The sequence below is a fragment of the Festucalex cinctus genome, chromosome 16, assembly GCF_051991245.1.
Source record: "Festucalex cinctus isolate MCC-2025b chromosome 16, RoL_Fcin_1.0, whole genome shotgun sequence".
NCBI classification, from domain to species: Eukaryota; Metazoa; Chordata; class Actinopteri; order Syngnathiformes; family Syngnathidae; genus Festucalex; species Festucalex cinctus.
The window spans coordinates 8,896,193-8,908,073 of NC_135426.1; the positions used below are offsets into that span (position 1 = coordinate 8,896,193).

Genomic DNA, 11,881 nt, shown 5'->3' on the forward strand with positions numbered 1-11,881 from the left:
TATTATTATTTTTGAACATTTAGTCACTCTCATCTGGTCAGTGATGAGGGAAATGAATTGGGGTCTTTTTTTTCTCTCTGAGACAGTTCCCAGATTGGACGTGGCTTCCAAGAAGTTGACAATAACACACCCAGTCATAAGAAAAACAGGTCTTATTTGGTAGCAAAACTGCCAAATGACCAATTTCTCCGTCGTGATGGTTCAACACCATGTTGGACTTTCCTGTATTCGTTGACTGTCACACATTGTTCCAATATTTGGATGCAGGTCTCATGTTTGAGATAATGAGGCAAGAAAGCAACTGGGCTACATGACAGGACTTTTATTTGCACAACAGATTGCAGAAAGATGTCGAGCAAATGCTTCGGGAACGCACGTCAAACAAAAAGGAAATGAAAAGAAGAAATCCATACAATGGTCTGTTTTGAATCATGTGAGTAAGCAATCATGGTTGATTTTTTTTTTTTTAAATAGTCTCTAGAAAATGTCTGTGTATGGTATTTGTTGATTTTCTTGTGTGAAATGCTAAACATTCTATAGGTTTTAAATAAAAGGGACATGTATTGTTTCCACAGTTTTTTTTTTTTTTTTTTTTTTTTTATATATGATTCCAGTTAACTCTTATTGTACTATAAATGCCTCCAGATACATTTGAGAGTCCTAAAAATACTTCAATCAGCAGTTAGGAAATGATCTCAGCGACAGACTCGGAACAAGTTGAGTCAACTTTAGCAAAACACCTCGCAATGTGCTTCTACAAAAAAAAAAAAACATTTTTCCGGGATTTTTGTTCTTTAAGCGTGAATTTGCGCTTCCGTTGTTTCCGCCGTCCGGTCAGTGTTATGTAATCGCCTAATGAAGCCCAAACAGTTTGGCACTAAATGAATCCGACAGCTCTCAGCAGCTGACGGCAATGGATGATCACACACACCACTACACCTGAACACAATATCGTACTAAATTAACTTTATTGACCTGTGCTTTCCTTTGGCGCTCTGGTACTTATGAGGCGCTAACATGTTAGCAAGTTTGTTCTTATTTACGGTAATCACTTATTTTCTAACTTTATAGTCATACATGTAGAGATAAATCATTTTTGAGTGAGATACAAATTTCCGGTTAGCAGAAAATTCCAACAACGAGGGCCTTTATCTTGAATTGACAAACAACAACAAAGCTTTAGAGCAGGGGTGTCAAACATACGGCCGGATAAGGACCGCAAAGGGGTTTAATCCGGCCCACGAGATGATTTTGTAAAGTAAAAAAGAAAATTAAAAAATTGTAATGTCGGACTAATTAATCAGCCGGCCACGATCAAAACATATAAATTTGTAATTTCACAAGCAGTCCTCAGATGAGCAATGCAACTTGTACGGATGTCATTATTTTACACACAACTTAATGTTACATTTATTATTATTATTATTATTTTAAATCATAGACCAACAAATAAGTTAAATATGAAAAAAAAAAAAATACTAGTAAGGATTAGCGTCCTTTTAACGTCGTTAACTGGGTCACACGACGCATTCTGGGAACAATATATATGCAAAACAGGTGGATTTAATATGTCCGCAACGTATACCGGCAAAGTGTTATTTCTCTTAACAATATGATTACAGTTGAGCTACGTAATTTAGGGCTGGTCCACGAAAATCTGCGTATAAATGACGGCGATCGTTTTTAAGTTATATATGGTTATTTTACTGATGCGGCCCACTTGGTAATATATTTTCCTCCATGAGCTAACTTGAGTTTGACACCCCTGCTTTAGAGTTTGTGTCACTCTTAGCACTCTCCATAGCTAAACATGCTAACTCACCTAGTTTTCACTTAAATATGTTCTGCTCTGTTTTATGCTGTTTGGGGATTTAATAGTGTCAGTTGTAACTTGTAACAAATCAACCACTGGTTGGTTAATTTATAATTTGGCCAACAAACATAGCACATTATGCCGATGTCGTGCCGAAGCTCTTAAGTTTGTTTTTACAAACTGGCATTGATACTAATTTGAAAGAATTGCCAACACAAGCTTTAGGTTGCCTTTAATTGACAACATCTAACATCCAGAATTTGTCATGTTAAGCTATCCATTTTATTCCAGAAACTTCTCTTTTGAGTTTTGGACAACAGATGGTTTTAACGTTTTATTTTTAACTATTAACCAGACGTCATCTCCTGATTAGATCCAAAATACATTTCAATCATAAAACATAGAGCTACTCCACCCCTGGCAAACAGTCTTAAGAACAGACATGAAGTCTGAATCACCAGTGTGAAATAGCAATGCCATTCATGTGACGTGGCTTAAAAGAAAGAAAGAAATTCACAAGCGACAAAGAATCCGGGAACCAAGTGAATATTTTGTTTTGGTGCCATCTTAACTATGTACACCCACCCACCCTTTATTTTTTTTCTCATCTTTTTTTTTTTCTTTCTTTTTTCCCATCTATGTCTACCCTCTCTTCCACTGTGTGATCATCCTCCCTGTATTTATATTTCTCCTTTCAGGCTTTAATCTCATGGCTTAAACCCTCTGCAATGTATTCATAGGCAGGAAACATTAGAAGAGAAAAATATGGTAAAATATTCCCCCCAAAAAATCTCCAACTCCCTCACACTCTTATTTCGTTACAAATGCACTGTAAACAAGATAATGCCTGTCAATACAGGGAAAAAAAGAGAACATGATTACAACCAGATGTAGCCATGAAGTAATGAGAGGTATGCTAAAAGGGAGGCACAGTGCTGAGACAGAGGAATGTATCTTATTGGTTGTTTGTTTTTTTGTGTATTTCTTTTATAGTTGTAAGGGTTTGAGATCTGTGGGTTTGCGTATGTGTCTCATGTTGGCACCTGGCTGGGAGGGCTTGAAGGGGGCCTGTGCGCCGTAAGGTTTAGGCAGAGGGAGGGCGTCCGTGTGGGGGATGTAGGCATCGGGTCGACTCTCCGCCGTGGTGTACTGTCCGTTGGGCAAGCGCTTCCACCCGTCGCCGTCTGCCAGCTGCGGGCACACACGCGCGAGGCAACGTTTAAATATTGATGCGTGACCTTGGAGCGCAGCGCTGGAATTCAATTTTGCCAATCACGAAAATGGAATAATACATTCAATATTTGTGCGACGTCAAAACAAATGCAAGTGCTCGGAATGGCAAAATCATATCACTCCAGCAACGAGACATTGTTATTCTTTCAAGAGGGCAAAACGCAGAGAGTGAACAAACACCACAGCGGTGGTGTGATTAAGGTGCCATTCTTTGGATCTTCTGGCTCATTAAAGCCATTTGGCCAAGCTCTGACCCAGATGCACTTTTCACCACAAGAATTTGGAGGCACTTTCTGCAAATGCGGCTGGAGAGTTTGTTAGTGGAGTGAGTCACTTTTCTGGATTTGCAAACAGAGTAGTAGTGCTTCTTACCCGAGGCCCTGCAGTCTACATAAACATAGAATATTCCAAAAAAATCTGTCTCTTCTTTTTGACCTTGTGTCCACATGAAAACTTTTGCTGACTCTTTTTTTTTTTTTTTTATTCCGATTTCCAAAAATACAAATTTCAATGTTTGAGTCCCTTATTCATTAACTTTATGTTGCCTTTATTCATGCTTCTGATTGGATACAATTGCCTTTTAGATTAGGATAGCCAGTGAATATTTTTAAAATCCCAGAGAAGTGAAAGTGTGCCGGATTTGGATGATTAAAGGGTAAGTAAACCCAAACATATTCTTTACAATAATATGGCCTATGTGCCCCCACTAGTCTAAATGTTAGTGATAGACCGATATGTTTTTTTTTTTTTAAGGCCGATACTGATACAGATTATTAGTAGTCAAGGAGGTCGATACCCGATATTTCAAGCCGATATTCATTTGCAGTAAAATAGAAGAAAACATTTTTTTTAAACTATATTGAGACTTGTTTAAAAAATTATAACAAAAATTTCACAGCTTCCAGGGTCATTAGCATGTGTTAAGATAAATTAAAATGATAATAATAATAATAATAATAATCTAAATTAAATAGTAAATAGATCCTCAAAGATTTCTACTGTCAATAAAGTTTTCTAAAATTTTAACATCATTTCATGTAGGTGTGTGAATTGCCACTACCTGACGATTCGATCCGTATCACGATTCATAGGTCACGATTCGATTCGATACCCATTACTCCCGATATGAATTTACAAGTCGATTGTTGCGATAGTTTTACTCAAATTTAGAAAATACCTTTCAGTTAACTTATACATGTACACTTTAAGATTTGTATGAAAATGTATTATTACCTTATAACTGTGAGCCACTGTATGTAACAAACAGGTTTAAAAAAAAATGTCATGTTTGAACAGCATTGAAATAAAATATTAAGGCTAAATGTTCCATTAATTTAACATTCTTCCATGCTGAAGGTGTGAAAGTGAGACGTTTCGTTGAATATTTTTCCATCAAAAATGGATGTTAAAAAAATCGATTCGGCTCCCTATTGAATCGATTCGAGAATTGTGTGCTGTAGTATCGCGATATATTGCCGAATCTATTTTTTTTAACACCCCTAATTTCATGATTTATTTTTTTTTAAATAAAAAGTGTTGTGTATTTTTTCTGAAGTGGAAATTTAAATAGATCAATAAATTTAAAGTGTGTCTCACTGAGATGCGAATGTAGCTCAGTTGGGGTTGTAAAACGTTTCAAAAGATCTTTGCAGTGTAAAATTGTCTGAATATGTTCCAAACTTGTTTACGACAAATAAAAACTGGCTGTGAACATCTGTCAATTCCTGATAAAAAAAAAAATAATAATAAAAAATAAAAAAATCAAATTCACCACGTTTGCAAGTATTCACTGCTCAGTGAGATACCAACTTTATTAGCCTTCGGGTTAAAAAAAATGACTGATGCCGATATTTGCCAAAATGCCAAATATTGGCACCGATAATCGGCCCGGCCGATAATCGGTCTATCCCTACTAAACACAGCAGGGTTTTTCTTGCATTCAAAATTACGAGGCGACTGCCTCCAGCTAATGAATGAATGATGAGCATGCATTCCATACATCCAGCACTGTAAGTGGGTCAAAGTTCTGCTCAAGGAGGAAAAAAAAAACAAGCAGACCCCAATGGCCTTAGAGCTATGCAGCATGGAAACAGGTGAGCTGAAATCCCAGAGACTTCAAAGCATATGAATGAATTATTGCCCGGCACGAGAAATATTATCTTGAAACTGGGGAGTCTGGGACATATGGATGGACAACAGCTTTGCATGTGGAGGGTTGCGGTGTTTTTTCGGGGCATAAAGTGGATGAGAAAAAAAAACTGTCGATGAGACCAGCTGGACTGCTTTCAGACATAACCGATGACGCCTGGTGTGCCACTTTCCACCTCCTTTTTGTTTGTGCATGTTGACAAAGCTAATATCGGCCTTGTCTGGCATGTCTGTGTGTTAATCTCACCCCGGCCTCATCACACACCAACGCAGGTATAAAGCAACACTTCCGTGCCTTTTGGCGTTAATCAATTCCTGCCTCGCGTCTTGTCGCCGTTCTTCTTTTCTTTCTTCCTCCCCTCCTCCTCTCCCCTCAGGCACATTCATCAAGTCTTGACCAATGATCTTTGAGAGTGTATTTCTTTACCTGTTCTCGCTCCTCTTTGTCTCTCTGTCTCCTCTTCTTGTCCCGGAGCATCCGCCTCCATTCTTCCTCGATCTCGGGGCAGGGCGGCAGGCCTTGCTCCAAGCGCCTCTGGCACCTGTCCATCTGGAGGCGCACAACAATAAAACAACATGTAGTAAATTGGCTTTGTGTTACCATCACTCAGTCGAGGCTGGCAAAAGTACTCACAGACTGCAACACTCTCAAGTAGCAGGACAGGAAAAAAAAGTACTGATTCAACTCTAGGTACTTAAAGTAAAAAGCACAAAACTCTAAAAAGAAAAGTAAAAGGTAAGATTTTTTAACATCAATTAAATACAATACCCGTTTTAAGAGCTTTTAAAAAAATTAAGAAAAAACACTACACAAAGTAATTTGTCCTATATTAACTTATATAATCTTTGCACTGAGAAGACAAAAAATATATGTATCTCATCATATTTGCCTCGACTTTTATGCTGTCAAAACGACTTCCCAAATCTTGAGCAAAAAAGAAAAAAGAAAAATAGCTCATGATAATAACAAGGGAGCGTAAATGAGAAATGATGTCATTGAGAGCAAACGTTTCTCTCAAAAGTCTTAGTTTTTGTTTACACTTAAGAAAATGTTACATTTTGTTTACACTTCAACAAGTTTTGCTCCATTCTTTTTGGCACAAATCTGATTCCATACGCATTCCTCCAGTCCAGTCAGTAGTCAGGTAGGAGAGGTTAACAAGTAACAAACCTATTCAGTGTCACGCTGTCGGCGCATGCTTTTATTTTGGTCACTTATTTCCTGTTTACTTTGAAAATCACTAACTCCCTTCTCACCCCAGGTCACTTGCCCTTCCTGCTGCTCACTCATTACTGGGCCCCGCCCATGATTGTCGCCACCTGCCACCAATTATCCCCTGCAATAAAAGCCATCAACCTCCTCTCTCAGTTTACCGAAGTGTCACGCCAGTCCACCAGTCCACCAGTCCACCAGTCCACCAGTCCACCAGTCCACCAGTCCACCAGTCCACCAGTCCACCAGTCCACCAGTCCACCAGTCCACCAGTCCACCAGTCCACCAGTCCACCAGTCCACCAGTCCACCAGTCCACCAGTCCACCAGTCCACCAGTCCTTGATCCTGTTGCTTTGTTTTTGTGCCTTTTCCTCCCCAGCGGAGCGCCTTTAGTTGTCCCCTGTACCCTGTGCCTGTTTTTTTCCTCCCCAGCGGAGCGTTTTTAGTTCTCCATTTTTTGAGTCCCTCTTCTCCTCTCAGCTTGAGAGGAGATTGCTGCTAGGAGAAAATAAAACTGCTGCCTTTGTGGCCTACACTCTCCCTGTGTCTGAGTCCTACGTTTCCACATCGTGTCATTCAGACAAGGCAAGAAGTAGAAAGTACGTACCAGCATATATTTTCAAATACAGGGAGTAAAAAAACAGAAAAATCTACTTGAGTACAGCAACTAAGTATTTGTCCATTACTTGGCAGCCACAAACATAGGTCATGTGTGGTAACTACATGACAGAGAGCCCAGCCACCTTTTAGGCAAAAAAAATAATCAGGACCCTGCAGGGTCAGGGTTCCACTGAAGCTGACCTGAAGCTCTTTCTCTTTGACTTCCTGCTGGAGGCACAAGATGGCCGCCTGCTTCATCGACAGTTCCGCAGACGTGGCCATCAAGCGGCGGCTGGTGTCGATGATGTGGGCTCGCAGCTCATTCAACTGGACCATACACACGCGCAGGAAGATTAGACGACGTGTGTGTTACTGTAAGTGAGCTTCCATCTTTCAGTTTTACCTTCTTGGCCAACGACAGTCTGTCTAGTTTGCAGTTGTCATTCTGTTCTTGGAGATCCTTGGAGAGACGCGTCACCTGGCCCACCAGGAGCTCTTTCTCCAAAAGCTGTCGCTCCCTCTCGGCAAGGCTGGCTTCCAACTACAACAGGAGAGACGCAAACAGCTTGAAAAAATACAATGTCCGCCCGAGCAAACTTGTAAAAGTTGCGAGGTACCTTCTCGATCTTGTTGACCAATTCGGGGGACGAAGGATCGGTGCCTTTGAGCTCTTTGTAATCTGCTGTTTTTGTCAGATTATCTAGCGTCTTGTCTCGGACCTCGAACATCTGTATGATTATGTGGGTGGAGACAAACGTATGAATGAATGTTGAGCAAGCAACAGTTAGGCAAACAGACAGCATTAAGAGCAATTTATTTTGGCATGAATAGCACCGTTCAAATAATAATAAGAAAGTTATTCTATTTGCTATTCTTGAGAATTGAATACTCACGTTAGGCTTTAAATATAATTTGGAATTGTGTCATACTGGGGGTGTCAGGCGATTATTTTTTTTAAATCATAATTAGTCGTGTGACTTCAATAGTTAACTCACAATTAATCACAAATTGTATATCTTCTTAACATACAAGTGGATGTTAAACTATTAGAAATATGTCTGCATCTTTTAGTCATTGATACAGTAAGTTCATAATAATTTATAAAATTGAGTTAAAATTAAAAAGATGTACTGTACTGTAAAAAAAAAACAAGTGTGATATTGATTTGTGTTTAAGTCATTTTTCTGCCACTAGATGGCATAACTTGATTTGTAAGACGTTGGTGACAGCTCAGTGCATTTTTCTTTTCATATTTAATCTTTCACATGAAGTGCACATTTTTTAAATTGTAAAATACAACTTGATCCCAGTCTCCACAAATATGTGCATTATTATTATTAACTTTAAATGAACTCAAAATTAACACACTAATTTTGACACCCCGAGTCTACACATGAAGCAGGGACGATCAAGGAGTCATAAAAACATGTATGCATGAAACAGAATGGAAAAAAAAAAAGACATCCATCATCTGGGCCACAAAAACAGCAAAACGCAGCATCAGAAAATATATTTATAGATGCCGTAGGGGATAAAGTAGAAACCTGGAGGAAATAACTGGAAAGGTGTAAGTGGGGGATAAAGTGGAGGAGAAAAACAGGGTGTGAAAAAAAAAGCAAGACACAGGCGGTCGTGACCCGGCGTGACCCGTCTTATGAAACAGCAGCTCAACCACGCGGATTATGCGTGTTTGCACACCTGTATCGCAATGCGTGTGAAGGTGTGTGTAGCAGATAAAAAGAGGAGGTGGGGAGGGGGAAGAAAACCAGCGTGGAACAAAGTGATGATTCCCATTTCCTCTGACTTCACGAGATTAATGAAGCCTCTCGAGTGTGAATGGGTGGCTGGTCTGATTCAAAGCGACGTTTCGGCCCTTTAAATGCAGCTGCCTCTGCCTGCCTGGGTGTCATATGGACGGCATGTGAAAGGCAAAACACGCCGCTTATGGGCTCCAATACCGAGACGGGAGGGAGACGCAGATCCACTGAGAGCGATAGAGGAAGGAGATAAGTGGAGAAGCCTAACATATCAAATGGCGGCAGATAAAGGATGTGAAATCAAAAGAGAAAGAATGAAAGGCGAAGTGAGAACAACAAAAATTGGGGCTGACAGAAAGAGCGCTGGGTTATCTCCAGTTTGCATAATAAATGCACACAATTTACACAGATGCTATCCACATTTGACAAGAACAAAATGACCACAATATCATAGAACAGTACTGCATACATATAAGCACTGAGGAGGAGAGAAAAAAAATGTAATCCTCGCTGTGTGCTGCCATCTGCAGCACCTCTCAACCGCATGTGTAGCCTTCAAACCTTTACACAAATCATCTCCTAAGAAATCTCTTAAGGGGGTAGGTATGCACCACATTTGAGCCACATGTCTCCTCATAACTGTATGTGGAAGGAAATGTATTCTCTATCACAGCTCACAAACTCGGCCCAGAAAGCGAGGCTAGCTTGCAAATGACGATTTGTTCATCATTTTGAAATACAGTACTTTCTCCATCTCAATTTTGTAATACATCTCAGGGAAAGCAACAATATACAAGGAGAATGTAGACAATGAAACTATATTAAATTATTATTACGGGTGTCAAAATGAGTGTGTTAATTTTGAGTGAACACATTCACTGCCAGCCCAGCAAAAATGCATCGTCTTTTTCCGCCAATGGCAGTGAATGACTTAATTTAAAGTTCCTTTAACACCACTAATTTTCTGTTTTTAATGACCACCCCTTACCTAGAAAACATGTACCGGGGGAATTGCAATCACAACACAGCAGCAATTTAGCAGTAATAAATGTAATAATAATATATACATTTGTGGATACTGTAGTCAAGTTGTATTTTACAATTCTAAAAATGTGCAGAATTTCACAAATATTTTATATTAAAGATTACAGAGCGCTTCATATGAAAGAAACATGCACTGAGCTGTCGCCAGTGTATTACAAATGCAGTTATGCCATCTAGTGGCAGAAATATGACCTCAACACAAATTAATATCACACTTGTTTTCTACAGTACAGTACATATTTTTTAATTTTAACTACATTTTATGAATTATTATAAAATTACTGTATTAATGACTAAAAGATGCAGCCATTTTCTATTAGTTTAACATTTTTCCGCTATTATGTTAACAAAAGTATGAAAACTTAGAAAAAAAATATTTATATTTTATTGTACATTTTATTGTACATTTAGAACAGATATAAAATTTGCGATTTATCGTGAGTTAACTATTGAAGTCATGCATTTAATTACGATAAAAAAAAAAATGAATCGCCTTATAATTATTATGTATTTTTCTCCTGGGCTCTCACTAAAGTTAGGAAGTAGATATACTTTTTGGCCACCGTTGTACTTTTGTATTTAAAATCAGCACAAATACAATAAGAATAATTTTAACAATGACACTGGGCTACTTACTTACTTCACAGTATAAAGTCCACCAAAGTAAGTGATCGAGGGTTTCCATGGTAACAACAGAGAGGCTATGCTCCTAATTACCAGCCGTACTTTGAAGGCAAGTGAACACACAGTGTTGCTTTTTAAAACAATGTCAGATAAGACAAATTGGATTAAAAAATGTATAATAAGTGGGAGGAGTTTCGACACTAAAGCCTGATTATCTCCAGCAAATGACTTGATGATGATTAAGCCCCCCGACGACTGCCCGCCCCCTCTCCAAGCCACCAGCCTCTTTTGCTGGTTGTCAGGAATAGATAGGAACAGAAAGAAAAAGCACAGGACCTCAGGCTTCAGCAAGTCTCAGAACACATTAAAAGAATGATAACGAGGTCCAGGCCATGCATGAAATTAAAAATCTTTATATCGTAGGCGGTAGAAAAATAAAGCTGTGCTTGTAATAAAATGTGGGATATTTTGTGGGATTGAATGCATATGTAGTGGACTTATCAGTAATCATTGTCACATTCCTTCTGTACACTTGCGATCTAGCCAGATAAAATGGTTGAAAGCAACGCCTGTTTTGTTGCCATTTGCAGTATCGTCCTGCTCCACGTGTCTCGACGGTGGATTTCCCCCACGCTCCTTTTCCAGACAGGTTGGATGGAAATTGAGGGACGGACACAAAATGACTCACCACCATAGGGAGTGTGTAACATGTCATCCACCACTCCCTGCAAGAATGAAGTGATGAAGTCAAAAAAAAAAAAAGGCTGTGACACGTCACTGCTTTGAGGACAGTTTTGAACTGTTGCAAAGGGAGTGATGTCGCTTTGAAAAATCCACAGAGGTGCCAGCAGCTCATAAACACACCAAATCCACCACCCGTCTGTGTTTATTTTGCTACGATTAAAATTCCAAACAAATGACAGCCTCCGTGTATTGAACTACAATGGTCTCGCAGATGGCCTAATCCATCTTTGTCTAAATTTGCCATCAAAAGTGAGCAGGGGGGGGAGGGGAGGCGAGTATCCAGGTTGCAATGAGCAGATAAAGCGGTCACAGATGAATACAAATATATGAGAAATGGATGACTAAACAACCTGCATGGGGATTGAATTCGCATCCAGAATGAATCGAACTGGCAAGCCTCCTCCAATAGATTGCATTTGGCTCCCCCCGTGCAGCAAGATGAGCAGTTGGAAGATGATCCCTTTTACACTGGCGGGAGGGGGAGAATTTTGGCCATGGATAGCCAGATGACCCGACATAAGGAAACATACTGGAAGCCAGAGAGGGCAATCAATAGTGTGTGATGTGATATTAACACTGACATCCGGATAGTCTTGAGTCAATGTACTGATGGCATTACAAGAGAACAATTGTCCTCTGGAGACCAGAAGTGTCTCTCTCTACAAATTTCAAGGTTCCATTCAAAAGCTTGTGGGAGAGGCTTA

At 39.4% G+C, this 11,881-nt stretch overlaps 1 protein-coding gene across 1 annotated transcript in view; it reads right to left on the minus strand.

Moving 5' to 3' along the window:
• Window positions 1–325: 325 nt before the first annotated feature.
• ccdc146 (coiled-coil domain containing 146) overlaps window positions 326–11,881 on the minus strand; it is a 43,280-nt gene continuing 31,724 nt past the window's right edge. Inside the window, exons 19-23 of the mRNA XM_077499991.1 lie at window positions 7,626–7,736; window positions 7,412–7,549; window positions 7,210–7,335; window positions 5,622–5,744; window positions 326–3,004 (exon numbers count right to left, since the gene is read on the minus strand). Coding sequence (XP_077356117.1) covers window positions 2,801–3,004; window positions 5,622–5,744; window positions 7,210–7,335; window positions 7,412–7,549; window positions 7,626–7,736 — 702 coding nt within the window. The 3' untranslated portion in view covers window positions 326–2,800. The remainder of the gene's footprint in view (window positions 3,005–5,621; window positions 5,745–7,209; window positions 7,336–7,411; window positions 7,550–7,625; window positions 7,737–11,881) is intronic.